The sequence below is a fragment of the Trichechus manatus genome, unplaced genomic scaffold, assembly GCF_000243295.1.
Source record: "Trichechus manatus latirostris isolate Lorelei unplaced genomic scaffold, TriManLat1.0 scaffold00289, whole genome shotgun sequence".
NCBI lineage: Eukaryota > Metazoa > Chordata > Mammalia > Sirenia > Trichechidae > Trichechus > Trichechus manatus.
In genome coordinates, this window is record NW_004444225.1 from 708059 (window position 1) to 723939 (window position 15881).

The following is a 15881-nucleotide window of genomic DNA, read 5'->3' on the forward strand; positions in this document are numbered from 1 at the left end:
CCATTTTTCCCAACGTTATCCATTACTTGTTATGATCCACATAGCCGAATGCCTTTGCATAGTCAGTAAAACACAGGTAAAACTCTTCCTGGTATTCTCTGCTTTCAGCCAGGATCTATCTGACATCAGCAATGATATCCCTCATTCCTGGTCCTCTTCTGAATCCAGCCTGAATTTCTGGCAGTTCCCTGTTGATATACTGCCACAGACTCTTTTGAATGATCTTCAGCAACATTTTACTTGCGTGTGATACTAATGATATTGTTTGATAATTTCCACATACAGTTGTATCACATTTCCTGGGAACAGGCATAAATATCAAGTTGGTTGGCCAGATAGCTGTCTTCCAAATTTCTTGGCATAGACAAGTGAGCATTTCTAGCATTGCATTCATTGGTTGAAACATCTCAACTGATATTCCATCAGTTCCTGTACCCTTGTTTATCGCCAATGCCTTCAGTGCAGCTTGGACCTCTTCTTTTAGTACCATAGGTTCCTGATCATATGCTGCCTCCTGAAATGGTTGAACGTTGACCAATTCTTTTTGGTACAGTGACTGTGTATTCCTTCCATCTTCTTTTGATGCTTCCCGTGTCGTTTAATATTTTGCCCATAGACTCCTTCGCTATTGCAATTTGAGGTTTGAATTTTTTCTTCAGCTGTTTCAGCTTGAGAAATGCCGAGCGTGTCCTTCTCCATTGGTTTTCTAACTCCAGATCTTTGTACATGTCATTATAATACTTTACTTTGTCTTCTCCAGCCGCCCTTTGAAATCTTCTTCTGTTCAGCTCTTTTATTTCATCACTTCTTCCATTTGCTTTAGCTACTTGAAGTTCAAGAGCAAGTTTCAGAGTCTCTTCTGACATCCATTTTGGTCTTTTCTTTCCTTCTGTATTTTTAATGACCTCTTGCTTTCTTCATGTATGATGTCCTTGATGTCTTTCCACAACTCTTCTGGTCTTTGATCATTAGTGTTCAGTGTGTCAAATCTATTTTTGAGGTGGTCTATAAATTCAGGTGAAATATACTCAAGGTCATACTTTGGCTCTCGTGGACTTGTTCTAATTTTCTTCAGCTTCAGCTTGAAGTTGCATATGAGCAATTGACGGTCTGCTCTGCAGTCGGCCCCTGTTCTTGTTCTGACTGATGATATTGAGATTTTCCATGGTCTCTTTCCACACATGTAGTCAATTTGATTCCAGTGTATTCCATCTGTCGAGGTCCATGTGTATAGTCACTGTTTTGTTGTTGAAAAAAGGTATTTGCAGCGAAGAAGTCATTGGTCTTGCAAAAGTTCTATCTTGCGATCTCTAGCATTGTTTCTATCGCCAGTGCCATATTTTACAACTACCGATCCTTCTTCTTTGTTTCCAATTATCACATTCCAATCACCAGCAATTAATTCAAATGCATCCTGATTGCATGTTCAATCAATTTCAGACTGCAGAAGTTGGTAAAAATCTTCAATTCCTTCACCTTTGGCCTTAGTAGTGGTGTGTAAATTTGAATAATAGTTGTATTAACTGGTCTTACTTGTAGCATATGGATATTGTCTTATCATTGACAGTGTTGTACTTCAGGTTAGATCTTGAAATGCTCTTTTTGATGATGAGTGCAATGCTATTCCTCTTCAGGTTGTCATTCCCAGTGTAGTCGACCATACGATCGTCCAGCTCAAAATGGCCAATACCAGTTCATTTCAGCTCACTAATACCTAGGATATCGATGTTTACGCATTCCATTTCATTTTTTATCATTTCCGATTTTCCTAGATTCATATTTCGTACATTCCACTTTCCGATTATTAACGGATGTTTGCAGCTGTTTTTTCATTTTGAGTAGTGCCACATTAGCAAACGAAGGTCCCAAAAGCTTGACTCCATCCACGTCGTTAAGGTAGACCCTACTTTAAGGAGGCAGCTCTTTCCCTGTTGTCTTTTGAGTGCTTTCCAACCTGAAGGGCTCATCTTCCAGCACTATCATACAATGTTCCACTGCTATTCATAAGGTTTTCACTGGCTAATTCCTTTCAGAAGTAGACTGCCAGGTCCTTTTTCGTAGTCTGTCTTAGTCTGAAGCTCAGCTGAAACCTGTCCACTAGGGGTGACTCTGCTGGTATTAGAATACCAGTGGCATAGCTTCCATCATCACAGTAATACTCAAGACTCCACAGTATGACAAACTGACAGATGCATGGGGGCCTAGTACATAAGAGGGCATATTAAATATCTGTCAACGATAGAGGGAAATGGTTCCAGCAGTACATCAACAAGGAACTCCTGGAGGTTTAAGCTGGATTCACAAGGGGATGTGGAATGAACGATATTATTGCTGATGTCATATGAACCCTGGCTGAAAGCAGAGAATATTAGAAAAACGTTTACTGTGTTTTATTGACTAAGCAAAGGTATTCAACTCTGTGGATCATAACAAATGGTGGATAACATTAAAAAGAGTGGGAATTCCAGAGCACTTAATTATGCTCATGAGAAACCTGTACATAGAATAAGAGGCAGCCGTTCAAACAGACCAAGGGGATACTGAGTGGTTTAAAATCAGGAAAGGTGTGCATCAGGTTGTAGCCTTTCACAATACTTATTCAATCTGCATGCCGAGCAAATAATTGGAGTAGATGGACTAAATGAAAAAGAACTCAACATCAGGATTGCAGGAAGACTCATTAACAACCTGCAATATGCAGATTACACAGTCTTGCTTACTGAAAGTTAAGAGGACTGAAGCACTTCCTGATGAAGATCAAAGACCACAGCCTTCAGGATGGATGACACCTCAACATAAAGAAAACAAAAGTCCTCACAACAGGACCAATAAGCAACATCATGACAAATGGAGAAAAGATTAAAGTTGTTAAAGATTTCATTTTTCTTAGATCCATGATCAACACTCATGGAAGAAGCAGTGAAGAAATCAAATGACACATTGCATTGGGCAGATCTGTTGCAAAAGACCTCGTCAAAGTGTTAAAAAGCAAAGATGTCACTTTGAGGACTAAGTTGCACCTGACTCAAGTCAGGGTGTTTTCAATCACCTAATATGCATGTGAAAGCTAGACAATGAATGAGGAAGACCGAAGAATTGATGCCTTTGAATTATGGTGTTGGAGAAGAATATTGAATACACCACTGACTGCTGAAAGAATGAATAAATCTGTCTTGGGAGAAGTACAGCCAGAATTCTCTTTAGAAGCGAGGATGGAGAGACTTCGTCTCAGGTACTTTGGACATGTTATCAGGAGGGACTGGTCCCTGGAGAAGGACATCATACTTGGTAAAGTTGAAGGTGAGTGAAAAGGAGGAAGACCCCCAATGAGATGGACTGACATAGTGGCTGCAATGATGGGCTCAAGCATAGCAACCATAGTGAGGATGGTGTAGGACAAGGCACTGTTTCATTCCGTTGTACACAGGGTCACTATGAGTCGGAACTGATTCAACAGCACCTAAAAACAACCACAACAGAGGGAAAAAATTTAAAAAATAAAAGAGATAACAACTTTTAAAATATCTTCTGCACTGCCAATTTTTTCAAAGTAAATTGTAAATAATTGACTAGTGCTGTTATAAGTGACAAAAAAAAAAAGATTTTTCCCTACAAAACTTTTTAATTCTCCAACAATAAGAAGAAAATTAGAAAACTTTTCAATCATTTGTAAGATTTTCACAAAGCAACATCTTACCTTTTTTTTGAAAAGCGTTAATCCACCTGATTCTACTTCCTTTTCTTGATTTTTCTTTTCAGCCTCTACTTTCTTTCCTTGACTGCTTTTTAAAGCAAAAACATCAGATGTTGCATCTTCGTCATCTTCTTGATCCACGTCTTCTTCAAATTCTTCTACCAGGCCATGCTTATTAGAACCTTTCCTTCCACGGGTTTCTGTTAAGGTTCCTATTTTCTTGTTTTTAACCAATATTTTGAATTTTAATGCCTACAGAGACAATTTGAAAAAGAGATACAGTTATACTCTTTTACACTCTTACAGATAAATTTGCATTGTAACAGTCATGAAAATTGTTTCAGATTTTCAGTTAGCCTGCAGTATTAACTTATACATTATCATCATAAGGATAAGAACATCTTTTTCCATACCTCTTATTCATGCCCTAATAAAAACCAGTGATATTGCAGTATTGACAGAAATTCACCAAAATTAGGCCTGCTATAATTGAGACTTACTGTAGTTTCATTTCTTTTACATTCCACAATGTCCACTAAATATATAATTGAAACCCATGAAAAGTAAGCATGTGTTAAAATACCTGCTATGTTATTGAAGTTAGATTTTACAACTTCTGGTACTAGCTTCAGGTCGTCATTCTCTTATCCAACATTAAAAAGTATTAAATGAACAACTTAGCAACAACAAGATAAGTAACCCAGTCAAAAACTGGGCAAAGCACATGAACAGACCTTCACCAAAGAGAATATTCAAGCAGCCAACAAACACATGAGAAGATGCTCTTTGTTATTAGCCATTAGAGAGACGGAAATCAAAGCAACAACGAGATACCATCTCACCCCTACTAAAATGGCACTGATGAAAAAAAAAACAGAAAACAACAAATGTTGAAGAGGATGTGGGGAGATTGGAACCCTTATCCACTGCTGGTGGGAATGTAAAATGGTACAACTACCATAGAAAACAGTATGGCATTTACTCAGAATATTAAAAATAGAATTATCATATGTCCCAGCAATTCCATTCCCAGGTATATTCCCTAGGGATCTAATAGAAGGACACAAACAGACATATGCACCCCTATGTCCATTGCTGCACTATTCACAATAGCAAAAAGATGGAAACAACCTAAGTGCTTATCAATTTATAAATGGAAAACCAAAATGTAGTACATGCATACTATGGAATACTACTCAGTCATAAAGGAAAATGAGTTCCTGAATCATCTTGCAATGTGGATGAACCCAGAGGACATTATGTTGAACAAAATAAGTCAATCACAAAAGGACAAATATTATACGATCTCACTTTTATGAAATGACAAGAATAGGTAAATATTCAGAGACCATGCTCATTGGTAGTTACCAGAGGTGGGAGGGAGAGAGAAGCTGGATGCTCTCTAGGTAGTAATCACTTTTCATTTATGGTGAGGGGAAAGGTGACACCAAATGTGGGTGAAGTTTGCACAGATTGACTAATATAGTTGACGCCAATAAGTTGAACACAAGAAAAAGGATAAATCGGTAAATGCTATGTTATATATAATTTTGCAGCAATAACAACAACCAATACATGTATACATGTATAATAAAACGAATAGGGGCTACAGATGCTGACACTTCTTAGACATAACCAGTCACCTCACATGACTAATTTTCTTCATCTGAAGACAAGGCCATGGTCTGGTGGGACAATTCAGTCAACTGGAATAATATAGTTTTTAAAGTTTATGCTCTACCGTCTAGTTTAGTAAGTGTATGCGGTCTTAAAAACTTACAAATGGCCATCTAAGATACAACTACTGGCCTCTATTCGTCTGGCACAAAAAAGAAAGAAGGAAACCCAAGAATCAGAGAAGGAAATGGACTACAAGACTAATTGTCTCCATGAACCACTGTTTCCTCTACCTTGAGACCAAAAGAACTAGATGGTGCCCAGTACCATCTACCAAACTACCACTACAGAACATTCTGATCATGGACACAATAGATGAATCCTGATAGAAAGGGAAAAAAAGTGGGACAGAACTTCAAATTATTAAAGAATCCAGGCTTACTGAACCCATTGAGACTGGAGGAATCCCCAAGACTATTACCCTGATACACTCTTTAAACCTTGAAGTGAAACTATCCCCTGAAGTCAGCTTTTAACTAAATATGAGGTTAGTTCAGAAAGTAAAGAATTTCACCCTTGAATACTGTGCTTTTTAAAAAATTATCTCTATGAGTCCAAATGGACAACAGTTACTCTAGAGCATAGATGAGAATTTTAAGGGGCAGTGAGACTAAGTTTATGGAAGTGAAACAACGAGAACAGAAATAATGAGAATGTTGACACAATACGAAGGATATAACCAATATCACTGAACATTATGTGTAGAAATTGTTGAATGGTAGCAGGTTTTGCTGTGTATATTTTCACCAAAAATACAATAAAATATATTTTTTAAGTATTAAAATGAGATTGAAAAAAAAAACAGCCCCTTTGCAGGAGAGTCGATTCCAAATCATAGCAACCCTTATAGGACAGAGTAGAACTGCCCTGCAGGGTTTCCAAGGAGCGGCTGGTGGATTCAAACTGCCGACCTTTTGGTTAGCAGCCAAGATCTTAAACACGGCACCACCAGGGCTCCAAAAATGGGATCAGCTTTGTAAAAAATGTCTATCATGCTGTCTGGCATCTAGTTTAGACTAAATTTAACTTAGAGATTTGTAAAGCCCCTTCCAATTTCAACTGTATTACATACAAGCATCATTAACAATATTTCTTATCAAACTAAACTAGGAGGATAACAAAATTTACCATCAGTATCACTCATTCTAAATCCAATGCCCTCTGGTTCCCTTCTTTCACTTAGTTATGCCTTCCCTTTTCAAAAATTCATTAATTTAACAAATATGCAGTGGCTGCTATGCTACAATGCTGAAATCTGGATTATGACGCAAAATTCCTTTTTTCAAGGAGCTTTGATTGTCCCTTCCTCTTGTCTCCCTCAGGTATCCACTTGAATTACTCCATCATCTAGGCCTTCTCTCATTCGCCATGACCTCTGTTACTCTCCAACAGGGAATTTTCCAAAGTGCACTCTGCAACCACAGGCATCAAAAGTATCACCTGGGGTGCTTGTTAAAGGGACAGATGCCTAAGATCTACTTCAAAATTAGAGAATCAGAATCTTGAGTTGTGGGGCTGGAAATATACCACCTTAACAAGTCTCCAGGCAATTTCTTCCCACACTGATGACTGAGTGTAGTATTTGAAGGTGAGTCTATCTCTACTTTGTTGAAAACTTCAACCAAAGTTAAATATATGAATGCTAATAGTAGATTAATACACAAGAGGAGGAGAGATCCTATTCCCAGGAAGCTAAAAATTATTATAATTTCTCAGATTAGACCATGACTCCTAGATTTAATCTTTGATGATATGTTTCGAGCATTTTGCACAGTACTGTAATATTTCTTTTCTGTCATAAATGAATACATATGGACTGTGAACATTCTTACAAGGTGAAAGAAATCACAATTTTTCCATTTATCTAATAATCTATATTTGTCTGTCTCAATTATGTCATGAGTCCTATACTTCTTGTTCCTAATGTCACAATACTTTCATTTTTACATTTATCACTCATTTCTATAAAATAATAAAGAAAAATATGAAAAAGATTCAAACCTTACAAACATACTTCTAGCTTACCAAAATGAGGACATGTCAAACCTAAACTATTAGTTGTTAGATAATACTGTCCTGCAAAAGCTCAAAATGTTCATTTATCCTCTGATAAAATTTGAAGTAAGGGAGAATGGGCCAACAAAGGAGACTAAGGAGTGGCCAGAGATGAATGAGAAACACCTAAGGAATGTGGTTCTAGAAGGAAGTGTTTCCAAGGAAAGGAAGTATAGGTCCAAAGTATTGAATGTTGCTGAGGGAAAGATCATGTGAAGACTGAAATAGGTCCATCAGGATTTGTCCATACAAAAGTCTTGGATGACCACAATGAGAGTATTTACTGTAGGGCAGGAAGAAGAGGAAGCCTGACTGGATAGGTTGTGAGGAGATGAAGAAATGGAAATTTAGGCTTTTAGAAGGAAGAATAAAATAAATAGGTCGCTGGTAGTGAAAACCTGAGGGTAAGCACGGAGCATGTTTTTAAATCAAATACTTTAGCGTGCTCAGTGAAGAGAGAAAGAGACCAACAGAAACAAGGAAATCGAAAAAAAAAGTCACAAGGGAAAAAGAGAATCTTCCACCTAGGTGGTGAGGAAGTGGGTATGGACTCTAGTCCATTTACAACATAGATCTTTGGCCTCTTTCTTAGCCTTTTGTGTATGAAACATAATGTTTATGAAACATTAGGCCAAATTCCTATGGCCTATTATTAATTGGCTTGAGATTTTGGACACATAAGGTACAATGCACAATAAAAATATAGGGTTTTGAATATATCTCTAAATAGGCTCTTTACCAAATAAAAAAAACCTGTTTCTGTAGAGTTGATTTTGAGTCATGGCAATCCCACGTGTGTCAGAGTAGAACTGTGCTCCTCAGGGTTTTCAATGGCTGATTTTTTAGAACTAGATCACCAGAGCTTTCTTCCGAGGTACCTCTGGGTGGACTAGAATTTACCACCTCCAATAGTTAGCAGCTGATTGCATTAACCGTTTGCCCTACCCAGAGACTCCCTTTACCAAATGTTATTGTTGTTAGTCCTCAAAGGACATCTTTGCTTTTTAACATTTTAAAGAGGTCTTTCGCAGCAAATTTGCCCAATGCAACGAGTCATTTACATTCTTGACTGCTGCTTCCATGAGTATTGATTACAGATCCAAGTAAAATGAAATCCTCTACAACTTCAATCTTTTCCCCTTTTATCATGATGTTGCTTATTGGTCCGGTTGTGAGGATTTTTGTTTTCTTCATGTTGAGGTGTAATCCATACTGAAGTCTTTAGTCTTTCATCTTCATCAGTAAGTGCTTCAAGTTCTCTTCACTTCCAGCAAGCAAGGTTGTGTCATCTGCATAACACAGGTTGTTAATAAGTCTTCCTCCTCCAATCCTGATGCCACATTCTTCTTCCTAAGGTCCAGCTTCTCAGACAATTGGCCTAGCATATAGATTGAATAAGTATGTGAAGGATACAACCCTGACGCACACCTTTCCTGATTTTAAACCACACAGTATCCTCTTGGTCTGTTTGAACGACTGCCTCTTGATCTATGTACGGGTTCCTCATGAGAACAATTAAGTGTTCTGGAAATTCCCATTCTTCACAGTGTTATCTAGCATTTGTTATGATCCACACAGTCAAATGCCTTTGCATAGTTAATAAAACACAGATTTCTGGTATTCTCTGCTTTCAGCCAGGAACCATCTGATATTAGCAATGATATCCCTCGTTCCTCATCCCCTTCTGAATCTAGCTTGAATTTCTGGCAGTTCCCTGTTGATGTATTTCTGCAGACACTTTTAAATGATCTTCAGCAAATTTTACTTGTGTGTGATAGTAATGATATTGTTCAATAATTCCCGCATTTGGTTGGATGACTTTTCTTTGGAATAGGTATAAGTATGGATCTTTTCCTGTCAGCTGGCCAGGTAGCTGTCTTCCAAATTTCTTGGCATAGATGAGTGAGCACTTCTAGAGCTGCATCCATTTGTTGAAACATCTCAATTGATATTCCGTCAATTCCTGGACACTTGTTTTTAGCCAATGTCTTCAGTGCAGCTGGGACTTCTTCCTTCAGTACCATCAGTTCTTGATCATATGCTACCTCCCGAAATGGTTGAATGTTGACCAGTTCTTTTTGGTACAGTAACTGTGTATTCCTTCCATCTTCTTTTGATGCTTCCTGTGTCGTTTAATATTTTGTCCATAGACTCCTTCACTATTGCAATTTGAGGTTTGAATTTTTTCTTCAGCTGTTTCAGCTTAAGAAATGCCGAGCGTGTCCTTCTCCATTGGTTTTCTAACTCCAGATCTTTGTACATGTCATTATAATACTTTACTTTGTCTTCTCCAGACGCCCTTTGAAATCTTCTGTTCAGCTCTTTGACTTCATCATTTCTTCCATTCGCTTTAGCTAGTCTATGTTCAAGAGTAAGTTTCAGAGTCTCTTCTGACATCCATTTTAGTCTTTTCTTTCTTTCCTGTCTTTTTAATGACCTCTTGCTTTCTTCATGTATGATGCCCTTGATGTCATTCCAAAACTCATCTGGTCTTCAGTCATTAGTGTTCACTGTGTCGAATCTATTCTTGAGATGCTGTCTAAATTCAGACGGGATATACTCAAGGTCATACTTTGGCTCTCGTGGACTTCTCTAACTTTCTTCAGCTTCAACTTGAACTTGCATATGAACAATTGATGGTCTATTCTTCAGCCAGCCCCTGGCCTTGTTCTGACTGATGATATTGAGCTTTTCCACCATCTCTTTGCACAGATGTAGTTGATTTGATTCCTGTGTATTCCATCTGGCAAGGTCCACATGAATAGCTGCTGTGTATGTTGTTGAAAAAAGTTATTTGCGAAGAAGAGTTCATTGGTCTTGCAAAATTCTTTCATGCCATCTCCAGCATCGTTTCTATCACCAGGGCTATATTTTCCAAGTACTGATCCTTCTTCTTTGTTTCAATCTTTCGAATTCCAATCACTAGTAATTATCAATGAATCCTGATTGCGTGTTCAATCAATTTCAGACTGCAGAAGTTGGTAAAAATCTTCAATTCCTTCATCGTTAGCCTTAGTGGTTGGTGTGTAAATTTGAATAATAGTCGTATTAACTGGTTTTACTTGTAGGCATAGGGATTTTATCAAATCACGGACAGCACTGTACTTCAAGATAGATCTTGAAACATTCTTTTTGACAATGAATGCAATACCATTCCTCTTCAAGTTGTCATAGTAGACCACATGATGGTCTAATTCAAAATGGCCTATACTAGTCCATTTCAGCACACTAATGCCTAGGATATTGATCTCCATGAGGTCCATTTCATTTTTTACTGTTGCCAGTTTTTCTGGATTCATACTTCATACATTGCATATTCCTGTTATTAATGGATGTTTGCAGCTGTTTTTTTCATTTTGAGTCGTGCCATCTCAGCAAATGAAGGTCCCAAAAGCTTGACTCCATCCCTTTCATTACTCAGAGTGGAGTCAGCTTTTCTCCAGTTGACTTTTGGGTGCCTTCCAACCTGAGGGGTTTCTCTTCTGGCACGATATCAGACAACGTTCTGCTGATATTCATAAGGTTTTCACTGGTTAATTTTTTTTCAAAAGTAGACCTCCAGGTCCTTTTTCCTAGTCTATCTTAATCTGGAAATTCAGCGGAAACCTGTTCACCATGGGTGACCCTGCTGGTATTAGAATACCCATGGCATAGCTTCCCACATCACAGCAACACACAAGCCCCCAAAGTATGACAAACTGACAGAAGTGTAGGGGCTTTTTTTTTTCTTTACCAAATATATTCACTTAAATGCTCTTAGGAGTATTTCCTAGGCAACACATTGCAACATATATCTCCATAAATAATCAGTGCTAAGTATCTTCATACATCTCTAACCCAGTTTCATGGGCCAAGATAACAGTGACATTTTTTTCTTAAATTGAGCTTCTCAGACAGAATGTTACCTCTGGTGATGGTAGTTTGTCTGGAAAATCATCAAGCATATCAGAAAGCAGTGTATCTCCCAAAATTGCCTGCAGGTTATCTGCCATCACTTCTTGTTGGGCAGGCGAGCAGTGATTTTCTAAAGAGAGCACCACTGGGTAGTCAGAGGTCTAAAAAATTAATCATTACTAAGGTTATTGATCAGAACTTCTATATAATTTTATTGCAACTAATATAAGCACTTAATTTACTTTAAAACTTACTTCTAATGGTGAATATCTTCACAAAATAAATAAGGATTGTTTAAACTGCAAATACTTTTGAGTTTGACAAAGCAGGGATCATTAAATCTGTATTAAAAGGAAAATTATTACTATTTGTACTAGACGAATAGGAAAGAACTGCAGTAGTCAGCAGTGGCTACTGTTTAAATGAATGATGGCATATCCATATAAAGGAATAGTATAAATCCATTACAAAAGAGGTAGAGCTATCAATACTGCTCTAGAAAGTTGTCTATGGTATAGTCTTATGAAGAAAAGCAAGTTGTCAAAGAGTAAGATTCTAAATTCTATTTTTTAAGTACACATGTACGTTTATTTATTATTGACATATTTTCTTTTTATGTCTTGAAAGTGAAATAGTTGAGTATTGATAAAAATATTCACTATTATCTAGACCAGTATTTTTCAGATTTTTTTAAAATCATAACTCATAATAAAGAATATATACACACAAACAAAAAGCTCCATGGAACAACATGTACACACAACACTGATTTCACTACCTACAAATGGGTCACGACCCACAATTAGAAATACCAACTGATCTAAACTAAAGCCAGTCATTATAGGATTTTAAAGGAGCTATGACCGATGCTGTTTAAATAACTACAATTTAACAGAGCTATGCACTTACCATAAATGCATATTTGTGTATCACTTGGATAACAGTTTTAAATAGAATCTTGCTGGTAAGTGTATAACCGTGGTATACAATAGGCTCATTTTGTGATCCATCCCAGCAGTCAATTTCCAGACAACGGCATCCTTTCACAAGGGCACTAGGAAAAGTCAACCAAAATAAAGTGTCACTCCTAGGTCATTAGAAATGTGTACTGTAGTGTCAAAATATTTCAAAGACTATTTGTGATTTTTCAATAAATTCCTAAATAAATCCATAATAAAGACAAATTTTGTGTTTCTAGAAATTCACAATATTACAAAGGAAGAAAGGAAGAGCAAACCACCTGTAAAGTGAAAAATGGTACCTACTCTTGTCTAGTCACGTATTCTGTTCTTTACTGCTCTCCACTCAGGGCTTAGTTTATAGGTAATCAAAGAAGATGCCTGCCTCCATATGTGGAGCTTCAAACCATCCTTACTCTCCACCCAAGTGATATTGCTGTGTGTTAAATGCAATACCACTAAAACGAAGCAACTCTCAAAGTTTTCTCAGAATAATAAAGTATCTTAACAAATTTTTATCTTATTCTTTTGTCATATAGGTTTTGGAGGGGTAGAACATCTGATGGGAAAGGAAAAAAATTTAAAACAGAAAAATCACTCCAATACTTGCTCCCTGGAGAAAATGTCAGATGGAATGGGTGGAAGTTAAATAGAGGGTCTGATGGTTCAGGAAATAAACATAGTCTACTTAACCATTTTATGTAAACCAACCAAAAACCAAACCCATTGCTGTGGAGTCCATTCTGACTCATAGTAATTCTATAGGACAGAGGAGAACTGCCCCACAGGGCTTCCAGGAGCAGCTGGTGGATTCAAACTGCCAACCTTTTGGTTAGCAGTCGAGCTCTCAACCACTAGGCAGGGCCCCATTTTATGCAAAGCTTTCTCTAATTCTAATTTAAAGTAAAAACGAATCTCTAATTTTAATCCAAGTAGAGCCCATCTATGCACATGTAGCCTGAATAACTGCTAATTTATGTCTGTTTGACTCAATTTCACTGGGAAAAAAGTTGGAACTGACTGTCTCAGAATGCAGTAAGTTGACAGCTTTATCAGAACTGAAAGAAAGATATGTTCCACTTTTGCTAATATCTAAAATTGGACTTGATTTTTCCACCTGTCTCGGGGTCTTGACCTAGGCACAAATTCTTACTTAGACTGGTCGGTTTTAACTGAATTTTCAGTGTCCTTACTACAAGAGAGCTATGAAAAACATGTCTTATTAACACTTACACTTACATTGCTTAAATTGTATCAATCAGAGCTTACTGGATTCAGATTTCTCACTGACTTCACAATAGTGAATATACACAAAGATGTTTCAGAATCTTCACAGATAACCCAGAGCAGATCAGTTGTGTGCCTTCATGAAATGGGTTATCAAGAATTCACTAAAATTTATTGATTTATAGAAACGGTTTTATTGACTCATGAAAATATATAAATAGTAGTAAGATGAATGTCTTTGTTTATATATATATATGGAGTCCTGGTGGCACAGTGGTTAAGAGCTACAGCTGCTGACCAAAAGGTTGGCAGTTCAAATCTACCAGCCGCTCCTTGGAAACTCTATGGAGCAGCTCTACCCTGTCCTATAGGGACGCTATGAGTCACAATTGACTCAGGGGCAATGGGTTTGGTTTGTTTGGTACACACACACACACACACACACACGATATATTGAACTGAACATACCTTTCTTCTTATTTTGTGTAAACAAAGCCTTACAGAGAGCTAATGTGTGCTTGTCACAGTGCAGTACTTTCAAGATGGTGCAATGTTTAGTGCTGTGGACTGTGAATCCTGAAACATCTAGTTATTCTTTATGCTCTAAATTCTACAAGACCGGGAACTGAAATCTCAGTCTCACAAATAGTGTTTCACATATACTTGATTCTCAAAAAATATTTATTGTGTTTATATTAGAAAAAGAAAAACTGAGAATTATATGGATATAAGAAGAAAAGTAGCAGGTAGACAGAGATGATCATGCTAAAGTTCAAACTTGGAAGAAATAAAACTGAATCAAAAGAAGACTGACTTTAGACACCAGGATCTTAGAATTGATGCTCATATATTGTTGTTGTTGTTGGGTGCTGTCAAGTCTATTTCAGTTCACAGCAACCCCATGTAACAGAGTGGAACTGCTCCACAGGGTTTTCTCGGCTGCAATCTTTATTGAAGCCGATTGCCAGGTCTTTCTCCCTCGGAGCCGATGGGTGGTTCAAACCACCAGCCTCTTGGTTAGCAGCCAAGTGTTTTTACCTATGCACCACCAGGTCTCCTTTCATATATTAAGGATGAAGATAAAGAAGCCCTTATTATACGTAGAGATATTTCCCCATAGAAAACCATTCAACACCTGGTTTCCAAGAGGCATACTGAAATAGTCCACTATCCCTAGGCCAATGGTTCTCATTTAGGGCAATTTTGTTTCCCAAGGGCCATTTGATAATGTCTGAAGACATTTTTTGTTCTCCTAACCAGGAGATTTGCTACTGGCATATAGTGGGTAGAGGCCAGGGATGCTGCTAAATATTCTACAATGCACAAAGACGAATCATCTGTTCAAAATGTCAAGAATTTAAGAAATATTCTCTAGGCCATGACAACCTAGAGAAAAGGGTGTGGTCCCAGAACCAAGCACTTGCTATAGAATCAGAGGCACAGAAGTACGAAATAGACCATATGGAAAAATGGAGCCCTTAGATTCAGTATAACTTTGAGGATTGTATTTAGTCAACTTCCTAAAGAAATGACTAAGGCAGTATTCAGGCAGGGAGTGTTGCTTCGGAAAGATAATTATGACATCAAGTTGAGGTGATGAATTCAGAAAAGGGGGATCTTATGTTCCCTTGGGAAGAATACAGATGAAAGATGGAAGGAGTCTGAGGAGACAGCAATTAGAGGGAAGGGAATTGGTGAATCTCATCTATCCTGGATTCTTCACCAAGACAATACATAGTACAAAAGTATATGATTCATTGATTGTTTTTGGGTTTTTTATCTATTTTTCTTTTGTTAAGACCATTTTTGTATTTTTAAGTGCACACTGCTTTACTCAGGCATTGTAGTCATGCACTGTTTTACAGTATATATAAAACTTGAGAGCTTTGCTGTCTACTTGTGTTTGTGTTGGAGTAATGGACCTAATGCACTCTTCTATTTCTCATACTTCTGTGTATTTCACAGCTTATGAATAGATTTATTTACTTATTTAGATTTTAAATGGAAGGAGAGTCAATGTTTAGCTGCAAAGTTTGTTCATTGCCGTGCAAAGATGTTTATTTCACCCTACTTTTAGTTGATTGTCAAAGAATGTCTTATCACCAATATACAATATCGATATTTTAGGGTGCCGTCAGAGAATAATCTTGAACTCTCTGCTCAAAAAAAAATACTAAATACTGATTCTTGTTACTTCTGTAGACAGTTTGATTTATCCTTAAAAGATCAAGCCAATCTTTATAAACTTTACAAACTGCATATTCACATTATGGTTTAGTCCTAGCAAAAACGTTCTAAGTGGATTGCACTGTGTCATTATGCAAATCACCTACAAGCAGAGAGATATAAGAGACAGTGAGTCTCCTCTGGCGGTG

General features: G+C 37.3%; 1 protein-coding gene across 1 annotated transcript in view; it reads right to left on the reverse strand.

The window, feature by feature from the left end:
• Window positions 1–15881, reverse strand: part of PLCZ1 (phospholipase C zeta 1) — a 67143-nt gene that overhangs the window by 29873 nt on the left and 21389 nt on the right. The window contains exons 4-7 of the mRNA XM_004390231.2: window positions 12230–12374; window positions 11332–11481; window positions 3857–3946; window positions 3698–3751 (exon numbers count right to left, since the gene is read on the reverse strand). Of these exons, the coding sequence (XP_004390288.1) occupies window positions 3698–3751; window positions 3857–3946; window positions 11332–11481; window positions 12230–12374 (439 nt within the window). The remainder of the gene's footprint in view (window positions 1–3697; window positions 3752–3856; window positions 3947–11331; window positions 11482–12229; window positions 12375–15881) is intronic.